General features: G+C 45.7%; 2 protein-coding genes across 2 annotated transcripts in view; both read left to right on the forward strand.

Moving 5' to 3' along the window:
* LOC307043332 (netrin receptor UNC5D-like) overlaps positions 1 to 24,796 on the forward strand; it is a 254,270-nt gene that overhangs the window by 198,738 nt on the left and 30,736 nt on the right.
* Positions 620 to 23,010, forward strand: LOC307042838 (uncharacterized protein). The gene is made up of 4 exons (XM_079687004.1): positions 620 to 1,449; positions 5,311 to 5,446; positions 11,592 to 12,980; positions 21,206 to 23,010. The coding sequence occupies exons 3-4, from the start codon at positions 11,609 to 11,611 to the stop codon at positions 22,624 to 22,626; spliced, it is 2,793 nt and encodes a 930-aa protein (XP_079543130.1). The 5' UTR covers positions 620 to 1,449; positions 5,311 to 5,446; positions 11,592 to 11,608; the 3' UTR covers positions 22,627 to 23,010.

Genomic DNA, 24,796 nt, shown 5'->3' on the forward strand with positions numbered 1-24,796 from the left:
TCCACCGCTAAGCTAAAGGTGGCTAATGTTGGGCTATAAAGGAACTACAGCACGGTCACATGACTTCACGTCACCACCGCTAAGCTAAAGGTGGCTAATGTTGGGCTATAAAGGAACTACAGCACGGTCACATGACTTCACGTCACCACCGCTAAGCTAAAGGCGGCTAATGTTGGGCTATAAAGGAACTACAGCACGGTCACATGACTTCACGTCACCACCGCTAAGCTAAAGGAGGCTAATGTTGGGCTATCAAGGAACCACAGCACGGCCACATGACTTCACGTCTCCACCGCTAAGCTAAAGGTGGCTAATGTTGGGCTATAAAGGAACTACAGCACGGTCACATGACTTCACGTCACCACCGCTAAGCTAAAGGAGGCTAATGTTGGGCTATCAAGGAACCACAGCACGGCCACATGACTTCACGTCTCCACCGCTAAGCTAAAGGTGGCTAATGTTGGGCTATAAAGGAACTACAGCACGGTCACATGACTTCACGTCACCACCGCTAAGCTAAAGGTGGCTAATGTTGGGCTATAAAGGAACTACAGCACGGTCACATGACTTCACATCACCACCGCTAAGCTAAAGGAGGCTAATGTTGGACTATAAAGGAACTACAGCACGGTCACATGACTTCACGTCACCACCGCTAAGCTAAAGGTGACTAATGTTGGGCTACAAAGGAACTACAGCACGATTCCTGCACGACTCAAGTGCTACGTTTGGAGAGGAAGTCATCAGCCATTTTACCGAACAGTATTTAAGTGTACATGATATTTCTATCTTCTCTATCTACCACATAAAACATTCATGCAGGTAATACCAAAGTATAGAAGAACTCTGGTACGTAAAGTAAAACTCCTGCATTCAAAATGTACCTTAGGTAAAACCAACCAAGGACTGACTTCAAAAAAAAAGGAACCAGCAACTGACTTCAGAATAAAAGTAACAAAAATAGATTTCAAAATAAGAGCGACCAAGGATTAACTTCAAAATCCAATCAACAAAATCTGACTCCTAAAAAAAAAGGGACCGTCCTGTTTGATTGCTGTCCAATGTGCAGAACAAAGTGACTCTCTTTCTGGACCTGATAATAAAAGCGTTATTATAACTGAACAAATGAAGGATATTTGTATGAGCTCTGTGAGGGTTAATATGTTCTGTACTGCAGAGATGAAATGACGTTAAACCAGTTTACTGAGAGCTGATGAGGAGTGGCTGGTGTTTGTGGAATGAGACACACTGGAATGTGTTAGATTTGAATAAAGATACAAACCAGGAAACAGTTTGTTATTCTTCATCACTACGGAGAGACGAACGGACTGAAAACCAGACGATCAGATTCAGACCAAACTAACAACTTCCTCTGAGTTCAGCTACAGGAGAGAAAAGAGGAAACTACAACACTGCTGCTTCAACCTGAGGACCCTCCATCCCCTGAAGGTGAGTCTGACTCCAAACATCACTCAGAGTAGATTTCAGTCAGTAGAGGGGGGGAGGGGCATTATTATAATATTATATATCTTTAATGAACAAGCACCATGCATACAAATACATTCATCTTTATTAATCACCTTTTTTTGTATTTAAAGTAAGACAAGTATCACTTAGCCATTGAGCATCTTTGTGCAGCGTTACTGAGAGCTTAGTGGAAACCTGTTCAGCATTTTTCCTTCAGTGTAAATGACCGTTCCGTTACGGCCTTGTGTACGAACGGGCTATATGAAAGAGAAAGGTTGCAGATAAAACAGTATCTTCGTTCTCGTGTAAACAGCCCCTAAATGTTCCTGAATCCAAACTGCATAGGGAGGAGTAGGTCGTTGTTGCTAAGGTGTGACACCAGCTGTTCAGCTTTTAAAACCCCTTTAGACACAACAGGTAGAAAGCTGATGTGCTGATAACTTATCACCACATTTAAATACTGGGGTTACAATTATAGTTTTAAAAGCCATGACTGACTGTACTTCCTGTCTGCTGTGTTTCAGCTTCACTCAGAGACAACATGGCTTCCAGATCAGAGGAAGATCTCTGCTGTCCGATCTGTCAGGAAGTCTTTAGAGATCCTGTTCTTCTGTCCTGTAGCCACAGCTTCTGCAAAGCCTGTCTGAAGAACTGGTTTAGAGAGAAACCAACACGAGAGTGTCCAGTCTGTCAGAGAAGATCTTCAAGAGGAGAACCTCCCTGTAACCTGGTGTTAAAGAACCTGTGTGAGAGTTTCCTACAGGAGAGAGACCAGAGACCTCCAGAGGCTCTCTGCAGTCTGCACTCTGAGAAACTCAAACTCTTCTGTCTGGACCATCAGCAGCCAGTGTGTGTCGTCTGCAGAGATTCAGAGAAACACAACGACCACAGATTCAGACCCATCGATGAAGCTGCACGACAACACAAGAAGAAGCTTCAGGAAGCTCTGCAGCCCTTAAAGGAGAAGTTAGAGACTTTTGAAGAAGTTAAAGTGAAGTTTGATCAAACAGCAGGACACCTGAAGGTCCAGGCCCGAGACACAGAGACGCAGATTAAGAAGCAGTTTAAGAAGCTTCACCAGTTTCTAGAAGAGGAAGAGGAGGCCAGGATGGCTGCACTGAGGGAGGAAGAGGAGCAGAAGAGGAAGATGATGGAGGAGAAGATGGAGGCTGTGAGCAGAGAGATAGCAGCTCTTTCACACACAGTCAGAGCCACAGAGGAGGAGCTGAGAGCTGAAGACGTCTCCTTCCTGCACAACTACAAGGCTGCAGTGGAGAGGCTGCAGCGCCCCCTGCTGGAGGCTCCACAGCTGCCCTCAGGAGCTCTGATAGACCAGGCCAAACACCTGGGCAACCTCAGCTTCAACATCTGGAGCAAGATGAAGGACATGGTGTCCTACTCTCCTCTCATCCTGGACCCAAACACTGCTCATCCGTACCTCATCCTGTCTGAAGATCTGACCAGAGTGAGGCCAGGAGAGAGACAGGAACTTCCTGATAATCCAGAGAGGTTTGATGATAACTTCTCTGTCCTGGGCTCTGAGGGCTTTGACTCAGGGACTCACAGCTGGGATGTCCAGGTTAGAGACAATAAATGGTGGGTACTGGGTGTGTTAGCAGAGTCTGTCCAGAGGAAGGGAGACATAGAGTCTGGATTATGGAGAATAAAGTGTAATAGAGGTAAATACTCAGCACGGTCACCAGGACAAGAAACTGATCTCCTCCTGCAGAAGGAGCTCCAGAGGGTCAGAGTGAGTCTGGACTGGAACAGAGGAAAGCTGTTGTTCTCTGATCCTGACACGAACACACAAATACACACCATTACACACACTTTCACTGAGAAGATGTTTCCATACATTTACACTGGGTTTGAAGTGAAGATATTACCAGGGAAGGTGTGTGTGACAGTGGATCAGAGCAGTTAGATAAACAGGAGGATTATATCTCTGATGGAGTTCATTTCTCAGAGAGGAATTAGCTAAAGCTGCACCTGTTTAGTTTCTTGTTATATAGTTGGGAGGTATCCTTTTTGTATCTATGATCAACTTTTATTAAACTGAAATACATGCACTTAGTTTCTTCTCCTTAACACGTGGGACCAACCAAAGCTTGTGAGAACGATGTTTCTCCATAACTCTCATTAACATGGAGTTTGATTTAGAGCCAATGAGAGGAAGAGCTTTCTTCACATGATCAATGATTTCAGATCTTTATGTCGGGTTAGTTTAACCTTTTCTGTTTCTTTCATTCGGTGTCATTTTAAATTGTTGTTCATTTCTGATTTGTGTGTGATGGGATCCAGAATAAATAAAAACATGTATCCACCTGAATGTTTGAGCGGCCAATCATTTATCAGCTCTGAACAAACACATTAAGAAATCTACTTCAGATTATAACGTTTCCAGACATTAAAATCAATGTTTAAACTGAAATGATATTTAATAAACAGAGTTTAGAGCCTGAATTAACTCTTGGTTCCTCAGAATCAGGGATTAAAGAAAAGGTTTTATAATCATAAGTATGTTATATAAGTAGTGAATGTTGAACAGGGTCACAGGGCAGAGCCTGGAGGAGTAAACACATAGCAGGTGTTCAGCATATGAAGTTTTACATTTACATTTAAACTCAGGATTTAATCAGAGTCAGGACTAATATATACTTGTGTGGCAGCGGGGACAGACAGCTGATCAGAACCAGGTCACCAGTCACTAGATAAAAGCCTGCTGGGAACCTGGTTCTGGTCTCTCTCAGTGGGCTGGGTCCAGGAGGCGTGTGGCGCAGTGGATAGAGCCTTGGTGTTTGGATCAGGGGGTCACAGGTTCAAACCCCACTGCAGTCAGCATGTCGTTGTGTCGTTGTGTCTCTGAGACCCTTTACCCCAAAGTGCTCCTGTGGGGATTGTCCACAGTGTTTAGTATGTAAGTTGCTTTGGATAAAAGCGTCTAACAAGTGACATGTCATGTAATGTAATGGAGGGGGGAGTCCCTCAGAAGCCCTACCTGGCGTGCCATGAAGTGGATTTTGTTTCTGGTTGGACTCTTTTATGTTGCCCCTGGTTTTTCGTTGGCCTCTGATTAAACCCTTGTTGCAAACACCCTTCATCTCCTTCAGTTTCTCCCCCACGGTGAGCAGAGCACTCTCACAGCTATAGGGGAAATGAAATAAACACATTATAGTGTTCAGGTGTTGAGGCTTAAAGGTCAGGTTTGAGATCGGCCCGGTTCTGATCGTGTGGCCCTAAACTTCCATCCATCTTCATCAGACTTCTTTAGACATGTTAGCGTTCTGTTCAAACCACCGGGAAAAAGAGTTCGAGCTGTTAGGAAATCACCTGTTGGTTTCAGAAGACCACTCATCGTCTTCAACACGTATCAAATCCACAGCATAACGTTAGCTAAAGATCTTGTGAACCAATGTTTGTCTTTACGTCTTCCAAGCAGCTACTGGTGTGTGATTGGATGAATTACAGAACAATGAGTTCTACAACAATGACGAAATCCAAAATAATCTATCAACCGCAGGAGTAAACGTCTGATTGCTGTTTTTATGGCATCTCTACGTTGGAGAACTCGAAGCAGCAGCAAGAACTCAAACTCGGTCACAGAAATAGGAAAGATTAGATTCAGCACGGTACGCTCGTAGAGATGAATGGGTTCAGGTTTAGAACTACCGCGTTTGGTTTGATAACGGTTTACAGTACCTACGATCACTCTGCACCATATGATTTGTTAATGTTTAACTCTCCACGACAACCTTTAATCCTGCAATGAATCCACACTTTGAACTGAGACACTCCTTGAGTTACATGAGTCGAAACAGCACTCAGCAGACTTCATCACTTCAGAGAGACGGACTGAAAACCAGACGATCAGATTCACCTTCAGAACAAACTAACAACTTCCTCTGAGTTCAGCTACAGGAGAGAAAAGAGGAAACTACAACTCTGCTGCTTCAACCTGAGGACCCTCCACCCCCTGAAGGTGAGTCTGACTCCAACATCACTCAGGGTAGATTTCAGTCCTTAGAGGAGGACTTATTATATTATTTGATGTCTTTATTGAACAAGGACCATGCATACAAATACGTTAATCTTATAAAGAGAATAAATGCTAAATGCTATATTATAGCTAAAAGCTAATTTCCACCTGCAGTCCCTGGGCAGGAACACATAACAATCAACCAGCTGAAAAGGAATCTAACTTCCATACAACCAACGTTAATATCTAGGTCGTCTCCGGTACCGAGCTCCGGTGCTGATAAGGCTCCGGTGAACGGCCGTCCAATCTTTTTAGGACTAAACCCCCAGAATCTACACGATCAACGTAATCTGCTTAGGGGGGCGTTTACAGCGTGGCCTCTAACACCAAACGGCCCGTCGTATCACTTATTTCAGAGATAAAGTGTTGGATGTCCGACCACCATGATAGCTAAACGGAGTGTGTAGTGTAGTAGGTGTTGGTGGGCTGGTAGAACCCCAGAGCAGTATCTAAACTGCCCCTGGAGGAGAAACCCTGTGTCGTTGGGAGACCCCTTGGTAATTAGGGCAGCTTCAGGACCCACAATCCCTAACCCCCTCTTTTGATCCCCTGATACCAATTACAACAATCAAAGTAATATCAAACCCAGCCAGAGTCAAACATTAATATCACAGCAGTGACATCACCACATCAGCAGAGCATATGTCATATTTCAACATCAATGAAAGAGTTTCTATTCCCCTTAAACTATTTAAAATCCAAATCATCAACTAATGTCAGCCTTTTCCAAGGAAGGGTGTTCTTACCTCACTCTGAGACCAAGCAGATACCTTCAGAGACCACCAGAGAGACCAGGAGTTGGGTCGAAATGTACAAAGTACAAACTGGTTTTATTAAGGTTTTAACAAAAATAGCGGATTTACAAGAATCCAAAAAATAACAAAAGACACAAAGTCAAAATAAGTAAAATTAGAGCCTTTTACTTGATGAACAATTAAAAATGTAAAGTTAAAATTAAAACAATTAAAGACTCATAGTAATAATATGCAATTTTAACGAGAGGGAATATGAAATGTTTCATGAAAGCAGAACACATTGTCAATGTCATGTTTAGAATCAAATTATTTTCTTTAAAAATTTCAAATATGCAAACTTTATACTTTAATTTATTAACAGAGACTTCATTTAGAGAGACTATAAGGACAGCTTGTCTCTACGATTCGCTGGCCCAGGAAGTTGGTTCAAATCTTGACGTAGTCCGTCTGCATCCTGTGCTCAACCGTTGTGTGCGAAATACAGGGGGGTCCGGGGGAGCTCGACCCCCCTGATTAACACCTGAGCCGCCCTGAAAGCCTCAACAGCTACATTTGAGGGGGGGTCTCAAATTATAATATTTATTTGTCACTTGCAATGGTCACTAAAATGTTTTTAAGCTTACTATGTCCAGTATTCATAATTCAAAACATTTATTCACAAATATCTTCTTTTTTGGCTGGCAAAAGCATTTCCTCGCATAGAATCGAAAACAGACGGCTCTTTAACGGTCGTGTATTCATTCATTCATGGGAACGTCATAATTATTTGATGACACCCCTGAAGACGCCAGACGGCGCCCCGGTTGAGAAACGCTGCTATAGACTACTGATTGTCTTGGCTTGCATCCATGAAATATTGTATAGAGGCCTACTGCATATTGAGAAATCTTCGACCGGTATGTTGCGCAATAAACGGGAGATGGGGACCCCCCCAATTATTGAAGGGTATTTCGCACACTGGTTGTAACCGTTGTCAAGGTGTCAAAAACCACAACGTCTTCCTAGATTTGTGGTTGGAACTTTAATCTTTGCTTGCACCTTCTAAAATGCATAGTGCGCATAGGCCAAGAGTTCAGGATGTTCTGTCTGGTTTCACATGTCTGATAAGACATTATTGAGACATACATCCTTTCCATCAAACCAATTTGTATTCATGATAAGCTTAATAGAGGTAGGTGAGGTAAAGGTGAGGTCTGTCACGGCCACTTAAACAGCAGATCTGTCAAGACAGCAATAAAACATGTCCTAGAGCCTATCACACTCTCAATAAAACCAGATCAAAGTACAGCGGTATACATATACTAGTCCACTTGACAAAATACATATAATTGTACGAATCATTTATCTAACATCTCAAATTACAGAAAACTTCATTTTGGTAAGACACAATAAGCTACATTTGGGATGAAATTTGAAAATCTGAGCAGGTTTTAAGATGGGAGCAGATTCCAATGTTTGATTGCGTAAACAAGAGATGGCAGATTGTGCAGAGGTTACATCTGCGTTCAGGGCGGGTCGAGGTTCTGCCCATTTGTTCAGAGCGGAGCTGGAAGAAGCTTCTCAACGGTGCTGGAGTAGCATTGTATCTGATGTTGAATACCAATTAGAGTTATTGAAAACAGAAGGAGATTGTATCTGGATAACATATTGCATTGATGGTGTTTGAATGATTTCTTATCAAAAGAGGGTTGAAACTGGTTTCAGCTCAGTCTTACTGGCCTGAGACCAGCAGGGGATACAATGCTGAAGATTTGGGGTAATCATGCTTCTATTGTTAATGAGTTCCTGTTATAGCTCTCACAGGCTCCGCCCTCTACTGGACTCTATGGGTACTACCCTCTATGCAAGCATTCACCAACTGAGATTTCTATAGACGTAGCCGGCCTTGGGGCGGGCCTACCTGAATGCGCATATCACCGTATAAAAGGAGGCCTCGCCTCCTGACTATCATCCCCTTTCTCTTCAGCCAGCGGGCAACAACTGAAGCAGAGATAAGACATTTGAAAGAAGAAGAAAGAGTTATCATACCTCCAGGGAGTCGCCACTGCTAGAGACCCGGGCCTGTCCTTTCGTGCCCTGGCTGAAATACCGGGCGCCGATCCCCACCACCTTTGCTTAAAGTTTTTGGGGGACCAGGATATGGCCGAGGCGGTGCCATTCACGTTCGCCATTCCTTCCGGGTCCGGCGTTCATGGAAGTCCACCACCCAGGGCAGTACTCTCATGGGGGCGGGTGTGTGAGCTACTCGCTCATTGCTAAAGATGCCCCCGCCTCACCAGGTCAGAGCGATTATTGGGCCGCAAGAGGAATAAGTAGCTTGTTTACGGAAGGGCTCTTTGGATTGATCTCCTTGCTCACGGGATAAGGAGTAATCGCAGTGTGGCTGCTTCTTGCTCATCCCCAGAGGAAGGAACACTGTCCTACACTTCCCCCCCCCCCCCCCCCCCTGCTGTAAACCCCAGTATAGGGAGCCAGCAGGTGGGCGTGTGCACGTGAGTGGAATAAACCGAGTGCTGTCAAAGCACTGTGCGGGTTCAAGAGACGCTATTGCCGGCGTGCTGCAGAAAACACACCTTGCCTGGTATAATAGCTCCGATTAATGAATTTGACCGTTGAATGGGAAATACAGCGTTAATACGTAGTGGCGCGGCCCTCGTAAGAGTGGCCGCGGTGCATTCAGGGACCTCCGCAGGAGAACGGTGGTTTACGTTTGTAAACTAGTTCTAGTGATGTGTGTGTGGAAAAATGCATTGCATCCTGGGGAGAGTGAGGCGAGAACGTCTGGCAGTCATCCTAGTAGCACCGGATTGCGTCGGGGCTCCGTGGTACTCAGAGCTGACACAGATGAAGGTGGGCCAGCCCTGGTAGCCCCAGTTCTGGGGGGCGATGTCTCGAGAGGCAGGTGCAATCAGGGCGTTACCCACTCTGGGCCGTCCTCTCCAGGCTTGGCTCCTGAGAGGGACAGGCTGAGACAGGATGGATTGTCTGACAGTGTTATTCAGTCTATCCAGGCAGCTAGAGCAGGATCCACCACAGCCTGTTACAGGCCGAAGTGGCTGGGATTCCAGCGATGGTGTGATGAGCGGAGAATAGAGCCCCTATCTTGTGAGTTGGGCTCTATTTTATCCTTCTTACAGTTATTGGTGGACAGAGGGCGTGCGCATTCTACGGTAAAGGTGTATGCAGCAGCCATCTCGTCCTGCCATGAGGGATTTGACGGCAGGTCAGCCTTTTCTCCCGTTAGTGCGCGCCTCCGCCCCGCAGTGGGACCTGCCCCTGGTGCTCGAGGCTCTGGTCACAGAACCATTTGAGCCTCTAGAGCTCTCCTCCCTGAAAGCACTGTCGTGGAAGACAGCGTTACTCCTTGCCTTTACGTCAGCCAAAAGAGTGTCCGAGGTAACCGCTCTGTCGGTGCACCCGAGCTGTTTAATGATTTGGGGTGACCGGAGCGGGGCGACATTCAGACCGAACCCCTCCTTTGTGCCCAAGAGCCTAAGGAGTGCGTTCAGGTCGAGGGCTATTCAGTAGGGGGGGTTTTAGTCTTCCCCCCATGGTGGGGCCAGGGAAGCTAAACTGCACCTCCTCTGCCCGGTGCGTGCGCTAGCATGGTATGTGGAACGCACGGCTGCCCTAAGACGCATCGAACAGCTGTTTGTGTGCGTCGAGGGCGGGGTGATCGGGAAAGCTCTGTCCAAGAAATGCCTGGCAGGCTGGCTCTGCGCAGGCATTGCACGTGCCTACGGACAGGCGATTTGTGCGCACTCCACACGGGCTGTAGCTGTGTCAACAGCCTTATTCAACGGTGTGAGTGTGGAGGAAATATGCACAGCGGCGTCTTGGACAACGCCAGGCCCTTTCATAAAGTTTGATCTCTTGGACATGTCTGGCTCTTTCTCCTCGTCTGTGCTTGCTGGGGCAACACAGGACTGGTGAGGAGGGGGGGGGAGCTGTGGGTCAGTAGGCATCTGACCCCCTCCACGGGCGTAAATGCGCTTACGTTTTCTCCGGGCCCCTGGAGGGTCGCGGGGTGACGTAATGCGCTTTGGGCCCTTACAGGGCTGGAGGGCTCCCCTCGCCTGCCTGGGGGCAGGAGGGGGGTAGCCCTCCACACTTTAGTCCACACACACTCTGCACGGGGTCAGTGTTTGAGTGTGGGGCATTGGCACTTGCACTCTCCCTGTGATCCTTAGGGACTCAGGGAGGTAGGTGCACAGTGAGCCCACACAGCACTGTTTTTTGAGCACACTTTCTGCGAGGTAAGTGCAGCAGAGTGTGCTCTGTCAGCCGTAGCCCAGACTTCTCCACGGTCACAACCGGGGTAAAGGAGAATGTGGGGCAGCAGCTGCTGACCAGAAAAGCCGGTCAGGGGCAGTTGGGTGGAATGTTGTTGTTGGACGACAGTGCACGTATACATCAGGGCTCCACCCACTGTACCCATAGAGTCCAGTAGAGGGCGGAGCCTGTGAGAGATATAACGCCGGGTTACGTATTGTAACCCTTGTTATATTAGCACAGGCGGAGCCCTCTACTCAGGGCACTCTCTGTCCTATTCCGCTCGCTGAAGAGAGGTTTAGGATGATAGTCAGGAGGCGAGGCCTCCTTTTATACGGTGAGAAGCACGCATTCAGGTAGGCCCGCCCCAAGGCCGGCTACGTCTATAGCAATCTCAGTAGGTGAATGCTTGCATAGAGGGTAGTACCCATAGAGTCCAGTAGAGGGCTCCGCCTGTGTTAATATAACAAGGGTTACAATACGTAACCCGGCGATATGTTTACTTTTAAAGATGTTGTATTTCATGTTTTTCAAAAATCATATTGGTATCCAAGATCACTCCTAGATATTTTACATCATTAACGTTTTGATGGTTTGTCCATTAACACTAAGCTGTGGATAAACGGTTGGTTTGGGTTTGTTAGTAAAATACATCGTAACTGTTTTTATTTATTTAAAATCAGACATGAATCACTGTGCAGTGTTACTGAGAGCTTAGTGGCAACCTGTTCAGCATTTTCCCTTGAGTGTAAATGATCGTCTCGTCAGCATACATCCGGATAGAGATCATTAATATAGGCTGAACAACAACGGTCCCAACACAGAGCCTTGTGGCACTCCCAGTGAGCATGGTTCGGTTGATGACAGTTTATTATTTATAAGAAAACATTGAGAACTACTAGATAAATACGACCTTACCCATTTTAGTGAGCTAACTGATCACTTTAGACACAACAGGTGGAAAGCTGATGGTTCTATAGCTGATAACTTCTCACTTAAACACTGGGGTTACAATTGCTGTTTTAAATGACTGACTGTACTTCCTGTCTGCTGTGTTTCAGCTTCACTCAGAGACAACATGGCTTCCAGATCAGAGGAAGATCTCTGCTGTCCGGTCTGTAAGGAAGTCTTTAGATACCCTGTGGTTCTGTCCTGTAGCCACAGCTTCTGCAAAGCCTGTCTGAAGAACTGGTGGAGAGAGAAACCAACACAAGAGTGTCCAGTCTGTCAGAGAAGATCTTCAAGAGGAGAACCTCCCTGTAACCTGGTGTTAAAGAACCTGTGTGAGAGTTTCCTACAGGAGAGAGACCAGAGACCTCCAGAGGCTCTCTGCAGTCTGCACTCTGAGAAACTCAAACTCTTCTGTCTGGACCACCAGCAGCCAGTGTGTGTCGTCTGCAGAGATTCAGAGAAACACAGCGACCACAGTTTCAAACCCATCGATGAAGCTGCACGACAACACAAGAAGAAGCTTCAGGAAGCTCTGCAGCCCTTAAAGGAGAAGTTAGAGACTTTTGAAGAAGTTAAAGTGAAGTTTGATCAAACAGCAGAACACCTGAAGGTCCAGGCCCGAGACACAGAGACGCAGATTAAGGAGCAGTTTAAGAAGCTTCACCAGTTTCTAGAAGAGGAAGAGGAGGCCAGGATGGCTGCACTGAGGGAGGAAGAGGAGCAGAAGAGGAGGATGATGGAGGAGAAGATGGAGGCTGTGAGCAGAGAGATAGCAGCTCTTTCACACACAGTCAGAGCCACAGAGGAGGAGCTGAGAGCTGAAGACGTCTCCTTCCTGCACAGCTACAAGGCTGCAGTGGAGAGGCTGCAGCGCCCCCTGCTGGAGGCTCCACAGCTGCCCTCAGGAGCTCTGATAGACCAGGCCAAACACCTGGGCAACCTCAGCTTCAACATCTGGAGCAAGATGAAGGACATGGTGTCCTACTCTCCTCTCATCCTGGACCCAAACACTGCTGGTCCATACCTCATCCTGTCTGAAGATCTGACCAGAGTGAGACGAGGAGAGAGACAGAAACTTCCTGATAATCCAGAGAGGTTTGATGATTTCTTCTTGTCTGTCCTGGGCTCTGAGGGCTTTAACTCAGGGACTCACAGCTGGGATGTCCAGGTTGGAGACAATACATGGTGGGAACTGGGTGTGTTAGCAGAGTCTGTCCAGAGGAAGGGAGACATAGAGTCTGGATTATGGAGAATAAAGTGTAATAGAGGTTTATACTCAGCACTGTCACCAGGACAAGAAACTCCTCTCAGCCTGCAGAAGGAGCTCCAGAGGGTCAGAGTGAGTCTGGACTGGAACAGAGGAAAGCTGTCGTTCTCTGATCCTGACACGAACACACCCATACACACCATTACACACACGTTCACTGAGAAGATGTTTCCATTCATTTACACTTGGGAAACAGTGAAGATATTACCAGGGAAGGTGTGTGTGACAGTGTGAACAGAGCAGTTAGAAAAACAGGAGGATTATATCTCTGATGGAGTTCATTTCTCAGAGAGGAATTAGCTAAAGCTGCACCTGTTTAGTTTCTTGTTATTTAGTTGGGAGGTATCCTTTTTGTATCTATGATCAACTTTGATTAAACTGAAATACATGCACTTACTTTCTTCTCCTTAACACGTGGGACCAACCAAAGCTTGTGAGAACGATGTTTCTCCATAACTCTCATTAACATGGAGTTTGATTTAGAGCCAATGAGAGGAAGAGCTTTCTTCACATGATCAATGATTTCAGATCTTTATGTCGGGTTAGTTTAACCTTTTCTGTTTCTTTCATTCTGTGTCATTTTAAATTGTTGTTCATTTCTGATTTGTGTGTGACGGGATCCAGAATAAATAAAAACATGTATCCACCTGAATGTTTGAGCGGCCAATCATTTATCAGCTCTGAACAAACACATTAAGAAATCTACTTCAGATTATAACGTTTCCAGACATTAAAATCAATGTTTAAACTGAAATGATATTTAATAAACAGAGTTCAGAGCCTGAATTAACTCTTGGTTCCTCAGAATCAGGGATTAAAGAAAAGGTTTTATAATCATGAGTATGTTATATAAGTAGTGAATGTTGAACAGGGTCACAGGGCAGAGCCTGGAGGAGTAAACACATAGGAGTTCAGCATATTAAGTTTTACATTTACATTTAAACTCAGGATTTAATCAGAGTCAGGACTAATATATACTTGTGTGGCAGCGGGGACAGACAGCTGATCAGAACCAGGTCACCAGTCACTCGATAAAAGCTTGCTGGGAACCTGGTTCTGGTCTCTCTCAGTGGGCTGGGTCCAGGAGGCGTGTGGCGCAGTGGATAGAGCCTTGGTGTTTGGATCAGAGGGTCACAGGTTCAAACTCTACTGCAGTCAGCATGTCGTTGTGTCTCTGAGACCCTTTACCCCAAAGTGCTCCTGTGGGGATTGTCCACAGTGTTTAGTATGTAAGTTGCTTTGGATAAAAGCGTCTAACAAGTGACATGTCATGTAATGTAATGGAGGGGGGAGTCCCTCAGAAGCCCTACCTGGCGTGCCATGAAGTGGATTTTGTTTCTGGTTGGACTCTTTTATGTTGCCCCTGGTTTTTCGTTGGTCTCTGATTAAACCCTTGTTGCAAACACCCTTCATCTCCTTCAGTTTCTCCCCCACGGTGAGCAGAGCACTCTCACAGCTATAGGGGAAATGAAATAAACACATTATAGTGTTCAGGTGTTGAGGCTTAAAGGTCAGGTTTGAGATCGGCCCGGTTTTGATCGTGTGGCCCTAAACATCCATCCATCTTCATCAGACTTCTTTAGACATGTTAGCGTTCTGTTCAAACCACCGGGAAAAAGAGTTCGAGCTGTTAGGAAATCACCTGTTGGTTTCAGAAGACCACTCATCGTCTTCAACACGTATCAAATCCACAGCATAACGTTAGCTAAAGATCTTGTGAACCAATGTTTGTCTTTACGTCTTCCAAGCAGCTACTGGTGTGTGATTGGATGAATTACAGAACAATTAGTTCTACAACAATGACGACATCGAAAATAATCTATCGACCGCAGGAGTAAACGTCTGATTGCTGTTTTTATGGCATCCCTAAGTTGGAGAACTCGAAGCAGCAGCAAGAACTCAAACCCGGTCACAGAAATAGGAAAGATTAGATTCAGCACGGTACGCTCGTAGAGATGAATGGGTTCAGGTTTAGAACTACCGCGTTTGGTTTGATAACGGTTTACAGTACCTACGATCACTCTGCACCATATGATTTGTTAATGTTTAACTCTCCACGACAACCTTTAATCCTGCAATGAATCCACACTTTGAACTGAGACACTCCTTGAGTTCCATGAGAGGAAACAGCACTCAGCAGACTTCATCACTTCAGAGAGACGGACTGAAAACCAGACGATCACCTTCAGAACAAACTAACAACTTCCTCTGAGTTCAGCTACAGGAGAGAAAAGAGGGAACTACAACTCTGCTGCTTCAACCAGAGGACCCTCCACCCCCTGAAGGTGAGTCTGACTCCAACATCACTCAGAGTAGATTTCAGTCCGTAGAGGAGGACTTTATATTATTTGATGTCTTTATTGAACAAGGATCATCCATACAAATACGTTAATCTTATAAAGAGAATAGATGCTAAATGCTATATTATAGCTAAAAGCTAATTTCCACCTGCAGTCCCTGGGCAGGAACACATAACAATCAACCAGCTGAAAAGGAATCTAACTTCCATACAACCAACGTTAATATCTAGGTCGTCTCCGGTACCGAGCTCCGGTGCTGATAAGGCTCCGGTGAACGGCCGTCCAATCTTTTTAGGACTAAACCCCCAGAATCTACACGATCAACGTAATCTGCTTAGGGGGGCGTTTACAGCGTGGCCTCTAACACCAAACGGCCCGTCGTATCACTTATTTCAGAGATAAAGTGTTGGATGTCCGACCACCATGATAGCTAAACGGAGTGTGTAGTGTAGTAGGTGTTGGTGGGCTGGTAGAACCCCAGAGCAGTATCTAAACTGCCCCTGGAGGAGAAACCCTGTGTCGTTGGGAGACCCCTTGGTAATTAGGGCAGCTTCAGGACCCACAATCCCTAACCCCCTCTTTTGATCCCCTTATACCAATTAAAACAATCAAAGTAATATCAAACCCAGCCAGAGTCAAACATTAATATCACAGCAGTGACATCACCACATCAGCAGAGCATATGTCATATTTCAACATCAATGAAAGAGTTTCTATTCCCCTTAAACTATTTAAAATCCAAATCATCAACTAATGTCAGCCTTTTCCAAGGAAGGGTGTTCTTACCTCACTCTGAGACCAAGCAGATACCTTCAGAGACCACCAGAGAGACCAGGAGTTGGGTCGAAATGTACAAAGTACAAACTGGTTTTATTAAGGTTTTAACAAAAATAGCGGATTTACAAGAATCCAAAAAATAACAAAAGACACAAAGTCAAAATAAGTAAAATTAGAGCCTTTTACTTGATGAACAATTAAAAATGTAAAGTTAAAATTAAAACAATTAAAGACTCATAGTAATAATATGCAATTTTAACGAGAGGGAATATGAAATGTTTCATGAAAGCAGAACACATTGTCAATGTCATGTTTAGAATCAAATTATTTTCTTTAAAAATTTCAAATATGCAAACTTTATACTTTAATTTATTAACAGAGACTTCATTTAGAGAGACTATAAGGACAGCTTGTCTCTACGATTCGCTGGCCCAGGAAGTTGGTTCAAATCTTGACGTAGTCCGTCTGCATCCTGTGCTCAACCGTTGTGTGCGAAATACAGGGGGGTCCGGGGGAGCTCGACCCCCCTGATTAACACCTGAGCCGCCCTGAAAGCCTCAACAGCTACATTTGAGGGGGGGTCTCAAATTATAATATTTATTTGTCACTTGCAATGGTCACTAAAATGTTTTTAAGCTTACTATGTCCAGTATTCATAATTCAAAACATTTATTCACAAATATCTTCTTTTTTGGCTGGCAAAAGCATTTCCTCGCATAGAATCGAAAACAGACGGCTCTTTAACGGTCGTGTATTCATTCATTCATGGGAACGTCATAATTATTTGATGACACCCCTGAAGACGCCAGACGGCGCCCCGGTTGAGAAACGCTGCTATAGACTACTGATTGTCTTGGCTTGCATCCATGAAATATTGTATAGAGGCCTACTGCATATTGAGAAATCTTCGACCGGTATGTTGCGCAATAAACGGGAGATGGGGACCCCCCCAATTATTGAAGGGTATTTCGCACACTGGTTGTAACCGTTGTCAAGGTGTCAAAAACCACAACGTCTTCCTAGATTTGTGGTTGGAACTTTAATCTTTGCTTGCACCTTCTAAAATGCATAGTGCGCATAGGCCAAGAGTTCAGGATGTTCTGTCTGGTTTCACATGTCTGATAAGACATTATTGAGACATACATCCTTTCCATCAAACCAATTTGTATTCATGATAAGCTTAATAGAGGTAGGTGAGGTAAAGGTGAGGTCTGTCACGGCCACTTAAACAGCAGATCTGTCAAGACAGCAATAAAACATGTCCTAGAGCCTATCACACTCTCAATAAAACCAGATCAAAGTACAGCGGTATACATATACTAGTCCACTTGACAAAATACATATAATTGTACGAATCATTTATCTAACATCTCAAATTACTGAAAACTTCATTTTGGTAAGACACAATAAGCTACATTTGGGATGAAATGTGAAAATCTGAGCAGGTTTTAAGATGGAAGCAGATTCCAATGTTTGATTGCGTAAACAAGAGATGGCAGATTGTGCAGAGGTTACATCTGCGTTCAGGGCGGGTCGAGGTTCTGCCCATTTGTTCAGAGCGGAGCTGGAAGAAGCTTCTCAACGGTGCTGGAGAAGCGTTGTATCTGATGTTGAATACCAATTAGAGTTATTGAAAACAGAAGGCGATTGTATTTGGATAACATATTGCATGGATGGTGTTTTAATGATTTCTTATCAAAAGAGGGTTGAAACTGGTTTCAGCTCAGTCTTACTGGCCTGAGACCAGCAGGGGATACAATGCTGAAGATGTGGGGAAATCATGCTTCTATTGTTAATGAGTTCCTGTTATAGCTCTCACAGGCTCCGCCATCTACTGGACTCTATGGGTACTACCCTCTATGCAAGCATTCACCTACTGAGATTTCTATAGACGTAGCCGGCCTTGGGGCGGGCCTACCTGAATGCGCATATCACCGTATAAAAGGAGGCCTCGCCTCCTGACTATCATCCCCTTTCTCTTCAGCGAGCGGGCAACAACTGAAGCAGAGATAAGACGTTTGGAAGAAGAAAGAGTTATCATACCTCCAGAGAGTCGCCACTGCTAGAGACCCGGGCCTGTCCTTTCGTGCCCTGGCTGAAATAGCGGGCGCCGATCCCCACCACCTTTGCTTAAAGTTTTTGGGGGACCAGGATATGACCGAGGCGGTGCCATTCACGTTCGCCATTCCTTCCGGGTCCGGCGTCCATGGAAGTCCACCGCCCAGGGCAGTACTCTCATGGGGGCGGGTGTGTGGGCTACTCGCTCATTGCTAGAGATGCCCACGCCTCACCAGGTCAGAGCGATTATTGGGCCGCAAGGCGAATAAGTAGCTTGTTTACGGAAGGGCTCTTTGGATTGATCTCCTTGCTCACGGGATAAGGAGTAATCGCAGTGTGGCTGCTTCTTGCTCATCCCCAGAGGAAGGAACACTGTTCTACACTCCCCCCCGCTGTAAACCCCAGTAAAGGGAGCCAGCAGGTGGGCGTGTGCACGTGAGTGGAATAAACCGAGTGCTGTCAAAGCACTGTGCGGGTTCAAGAGACGCTATTGCCGGCGTGCTGCAGAAAACACACCTTGCCTGGTATAATAGCTCCGATTAATGCATTTGACCGTTGAATGGGAAATACAGCGTTAATACGTAGGCGCGCGGCTCTCGTAAGAGTGGCCGCGGTGCGTTCAGGGACCTCCGCAGGAGAACGGTGGTTTACGTTTGTAAACTAGTTCTAGTGATGTGTGTGTGGAAAAATGCATTGCATCCTGGGGAGAGTGAGGCGAGAACGTCTGGCAGTCATCCTAGTAGCACCGGATTGCGTCGGGGCTCCGTGGTACTCAGAGCTGACACAGATGAAGGTGGGCCAACCCTGGTAGCCCCAGTTCTGGGGGGCGATGTCTCAAGAGGCAGGTGCAATCAGGGCGTTACCCACTCTGGGCCGTCCTCTCCAGGCTTGGCTCCTGAGAGGGACAGGCTGAGACAGGATGGATTGTCTGACAGTGTTATTCAGTCTATCCAGGCAGCTAGAGCAGGATCCACCACAGCCTGTTACAGGCCGAATTGGCTGGGATTCCAGCGATGGTGTGAGGAGCGGAGAATAGAGCCCCTATCTTGTGAGTTGGGCTCTATTTGATCCTTCTTACAGTTATTGGTGGACAGAGGGCGTGTGCATTCTACGGTAAAGGTGTATGCAGCAGCCATCTCGTCCTGCCATGAGGGATTTGACGGCAGGTCAGCCTTTTCTCCCGTTAGTGTGCGCCTCCGCCCCGCAGTGGGACCTGCCCCTGGTGCTCGAGGCTCTGGTCACAGAACCATTTGAGCCTCTAGAGCTCTCCTCCCTGAAAGCACTGTCGTGGAAGACAGCGTTACTCCTTGCCTTTACGTCAGCCAAAAGAGTGTCCGAGGTAACCGCTCTGTCGGTGCACCCGAGCTGTTCAATGATTTGGGGTGACCGGAGCCGGGCGACATTCAGACCGAACCCCTCCTTTGTGCCCAAGAGCCTAAGGAGTGCGTTCAGATCGAGGGCTATTCAGTTGGGGGGGTTTTAGTCTTCCCCCCATGGTGGGGCCAGGGAAGCTAAACTGCACCTCCTCTGCCCGGTGCGTGCGCTAGCATGGTATGTGGAGCGCACGGCTGCCCTAAGACGCACCGAACAGCTGTTTGTGTGCGTCGAGGGCGGGGTGATCGGGAAAGATCTGTCCAAGAAATGCCTAGCAGGCTGGCTCTGCGAAGGCATTGCACGTGCCTACGGACAGGCAATTTGTGCGCACTCCACACGGGCTGTAGCTGTGTCAACAGCCTTATTCAACGGTGTGAGTGTGGAGGAAATATGCACAGCGGCGTCTTGGTCAACGCCAGGCCCTTTCATAAAGTTTGATCTCTTGGACATGTCTGGCTCTTTCTCCTCATCTGTGCTTGCTGGGGCAACACAGGACTGGTGAGGAGGGGGGGGGCTGTGGGTCAGTAGGCATCTGACCCCCTCCACGGGCGTAAATGCGCTTACGTTTTCTCCGGGCCCCTGGAGGGTCGCGGGGTGACGTAATGCGCTTTGGGCCCTTACAGGGCTGGAGGGCTCCCCTCGCCTGCCTGGGGGCAGGAGGGGGGTAGCCCTCCACACTTTAGTCCACACACACTCTGCACGGGGTCAGTGTTTGAGTGTGGGGCATCGGCACTTGCACTCTCCCTGTGATCCTTAGGGACTCAGGGAGGTAGGTGCACAGTGAGCCCACACAGGGCTGGGGATTCTCCCCATCTGCCTATGGGCGGGGGGGGCGGGGGCAGCACTGTTTTTTGAGCACACTTTCTGTGAGGTAAGCGCAGCAGCGTGTGCTCTGTCAGTCGTAGCCCAAACTTCTCCACGGTCACAACCGGGGTAAAGGAGAATGTGGGGCAGCAGCTGCTGACCAGAAAAGCCGGTCAGGGGCAGTTGGGTGGAATGTTGTTGTTGGACGACAGTGCACGTATACATCAGGGCTCCACCCACTGTACCCATAGAGTCCAGTAGAGGGCGGAGCCTGTGAGAGATATAACGCCGGGTTACGTATTGTAACCCTTGTTATATTAGCACAGGCGGAGCCCTCTAATCAGGGCACTCTCTGTCCTATTCCGCTCGCTGAAGAGAGGTTTAGGATGATAGTCAGGAGGCGAGGCCTCCTTTTATACGGTGAGAAGCACGCATTCAGGTAGGCCCGCCCCAAGGCCGGCTACGTCTATAGAAATCTCAGTAGGTGAATGCTTGCATAGAGGGTAGTACCCATAGAGTCCAGTAGAGGGCTCCGCCTGTGTTAATATAACAAGGGTTACAATACGTAACCCGGTGATATGTTTACTTTTAAAGATGTTGTATTTCATGTTTTTCAAAAATCATATTGGTATCCAAGATCACTCCTAGATATTTTACATCATTAACGTTTTGATGGTTTGTCCATTAACACTAAGCTGTGGATAAACGGTTGGTTTGGGTTTGTTAGTAAAATACATCGTAACTGTTTTTATTTATTTAAAATCAGACATGAATCACTGTGCAGTGTTACTGAGAGCTTAGTGGCAACCTGTTCAGCATTTTCCCTTGAGTGTAAATGATCGTCTCGTCAGCATACATCCGGATAGAGATCATTAATATAGGCTGAACAACAACGGTCCCAACACAGAGCCTTGTGGCACTCCCAGTGAGCATGGTTCGGTTGATGATAGTTTATTATTTATAAGAAAACATTGAGAACGACTAGATAAATACGACCTTACCCATTTTGGTGAGCTAACTGATCACTTTAGACACAACAGGTGGAAAGCTGATGGTTCTATAGCTGATAACTTCTCACTTAAACACTGGGGTTACAATTGCTGTTTTAAATGACTGACTGTATTTCCTGTCTGCTGTGTTTCAGCTTCACTCAGAGACAACATGGCTTCCAGATCAGAGGAAGATCTCTGCTGTCCGGTCTGTAAGGAAGTCTTTAGATACCCTGTGGTTCTGTCCTGTAGCCACAGCTTCTGCAAAGCCTGTCTGCAGACCTGGTGGAGAGAGAAACCAACACAAGAGTGTCCAGTCTGTCAGAGAAGATCTTCAAGAGGAGAACCTCCCTGTAACCTGGTGTTAAAGAACCTGTGTGAGAGTTTCCTACAGGAGAGAGACCAGAGGTCTCCAGAGGCTCTCTGCAGTCTGCACTCTGAGAAACTCAAACTCTTCTGTCTGGACCACCAGCAGCCAGTGTGTGTCGTCTGCAGAGATTCAGAGAAACACAGCGTCCACAGATTCAAACCCATCGATGAAGCTGCACGACAACACAAGAAGAAGCTTCAGGAAGCTCTGCAGCCCTTAAAGGAGAAGTTAGAGACTTTTGAAGAAGTTAAAGTGAAGTTTGATCAAACAGCAGAACACCTGAAGGTCCAGGCCCTAGACACAGAGACGCAGATTAAGGAGCAGTTTAAGAAGCTCCACCAGTTTCTAGAAGAGGAAGAGGAGGCCAGGATGGCTGCACTGAGGGAGGAAGAGGAGCAGAAGAGGAGGATGATGGAGGAGAAGATGGAGGCTGTGAGCAGAGAGATAGCAGCTCTTTCTCACACAGTCAGAGCCACAGAGGAGGAGCTGAGAGCTGAAGACGTCTCCTTCCTGCTCAACTACAAGGCTGCAGTGGAGAGGCTGCAGCGCCCCCTGCTGGAGGCTCCACAGCTGCCCTCAGGAGCTCTGATAGACCAGGCCAAACACCTGGGCAACCTCAGCTTCAACATCTGGAGCAAGATGAAGGACATGATGTCCTATTACCCTGTGATCCTGGACCCAAACACTGCTGGTCCATACCTCATCCTGTCTGAAGATCTGACCAGTGTGAGAGAAGAAGAAGAAGAGGAAGAGGAGCGAGAGGAGGAAGAGGAGGAACAGAAACGTCCTGATAATCCAGAGAGGTTTGATAACTTCTCTGTCCTGGGCTCTGAGGGCTTTGCCTCAGGGACTCACAGCTGGGATGTCCAGGTTGGAGACAATACATGCTGGGAACTGGGTGTGTTAGCAGAGTCTGTCGACAGGAAAGGAGACATGGAGTCTGGATTATGGAGCATACAGTTTTATGAAGGTAAATACTCAGCATGGTCACCACCAGGACAAGAAACTACTCTCAGCCTGAAGAAGGAGCTCCAGAGGGTCAGAGTGAGTCTGGACTGGGACAGAGGAAAGCTGTCGTTCTCTGATCCTGACACGAACACACACATGCACACCTTCACACACACTTTCACTGAGAGGATGTTTCCATACGTTTTAACTGGGGATGAAGTGAAGATATTACCAGGGAAGGTGTGTGTGACAGTGTGATCAGAGCAGTTAGATAAACAGATAAATCTTAGTTTCTTCTCCTTAACACGTGGGACCAACCAAAGCTTGTAAGAACGATGTTTCTCCATAACTCTCATTAACATGGAGTTTGATTTAGAGCCAATGAGAGGAAGAGCTTTCTTCCCCAACACACTCTCACCCCATAATCGTCCAGGAGCGACGTTTGGTCAGAGTCCCGAGGCGTCCAGTTGTGATGCTCCTAGTCTTCAGCTTCATAAAGGGACGCAAATAGCTTTCAACTGATTTCAATGTATTCCCATCTGCGGCGGGATTTGACGCTCATGGAAGCACGGCATTCGTTTGTGTCGGCTGCCCTTAAAGGCAATGTGAGCGTCCATTCCCATTGGATAACGGAGAATTGTACACCCGGAAGTAAGTATTCCCCTTACTGTCGATTTATTTGACAGTGATATCTGCAAAACTCATAAACTCAAAAACACCAGATTATCCTTGTTAATTACACAACACTGATTGGTTTAAATTGTGTGCAATGCTTTTGTATTTTTCCCCTTCGATTCGGAGTAACAAATATTTTTTCGGAGTAAAGGATGGCAGAAGACACTACACTACCCAGAATCCCCAGCACCATGTGCTCTGTTTCACAAACCCCGTAATTAGTTCTCAAGCTCTGTGATTGGTTGACCTCCAACTGCATTCCATATAAAAAAACGTTTGGTAAAAGATAAAATCATACTTTATTCAGCAGTGCTTGCTTTACTCTTTGAAAGTCATCACATCAATGCATTGTAATAAATGGTTCGGCTGCATTAAATATATTACACATCTGTCGTATAGTTCTTTATTTTTATTTATCTCCAGAGATCGGGCTCAGAATAGACCGGAAACTATTCTTTTACCGTTCAGTTTGAATTTCACAATAAAATTAGTAGTAATATTTTGTTTTGATATTATTTTTTATTAACTACTAGACCGCTGGGTCATGTTAAGACCATCTTTTCTGTGTTGCTGTGGGTTTTTTCCATCGCTTTTGTGTTACAAATATCAAAACAATAACTAAATATATCCGTCGTAAACTAAACCAGAAACAGCAGTATATTTTATTTTGTTAACACTGTAAACTTGACAGCTTTTTAACCCAAACCACCTACTGGTTAAAGCACGTTATTACACGTTTAGAGTAATGCAATGCAGGAAGATTGTGTTGCTTTTTAATGACCTTTTAAAATGCCTTTTTCTTAATGTATTTTATTATTATTAACTACTTGTTACTTGTTGCTAGGGACGCTGCTATCGATATTGTGTTTCTCAACATGTTCTCTACCTATGGCACGTCTCTGCTGGGAGTTGTAGTTTTAAAAGACATTTTCGTATTTCCCATAATAAGAAGTTGCCAGTATTAAACTGTGAACATCCCTGGAGGTTTAGGGGATAGGGAACACTCAAATGTAAAACATATCATTAATAAATGGGTGAAAATGGTTTGTGCCCATAATGGGCAGCATTAATATATACCCACATGCCAGCTAAGGTCAGAAGAGCTTTATTTAACAGCTGCTCTTATGTCTGTGACCCCTCCTGTTGTTCATTGATAAGCCTGAAACATGCACTTGTCAAGGTTCAGAGGCAAATCTGGCAGTAGCCATCGATCATCTTAAGATAAGATATACTTTATTGATCCCAAGTTGGAAACATTTGCGTTACATCAGCATGAGTAACAGTTGTAAATATGCAGTGGTGTTTATTTGTAAATCATTTAGTATAATCACACAAATTCTGTGTTTTATATTTAATAATTCTGTGTTCTTTATTTATTGAAAGTTCAATACCTGACAAGGCCGGAGATGAAATATCTATATACATCCTATAAGATTATAATACATATGTATAATATCAGTTAAAATAAGTGCTTCAACATAGTTAACATTGCTGGAGGTATGCACACATATTGATAGATGTCTTGTTATGCACTATTGAGGAACCTGCGACCCAAGTCTTTCATTCATTGCATAACTTCACCGTTTGTGAATAAACCTTAGAAAATCTTGAAATCTTGAAAGGGATGTGCAAAATATTCATTATATACAGTCTTTATTTAACTATTAGTAGAGAATAACGAGTAATGAATATACTTTATAGAGATCCTATTAATATCTAATAATAAAAATAATGAAATTCAATAACATGCTTT

This window comes from Notothenia rossii (genome assembly GCF_949606895.1).
Source record: "Notothenia rossii genome assembly, chromosome: 6".
In the NCBI taxonomy this organism is placed as follows: domain Eukaryota; kingdom Metazoa; phylum Chordata; class Actinopteri; order Perciformes; family Nototheniidae; genus Notothenia; species Notothenia rossii.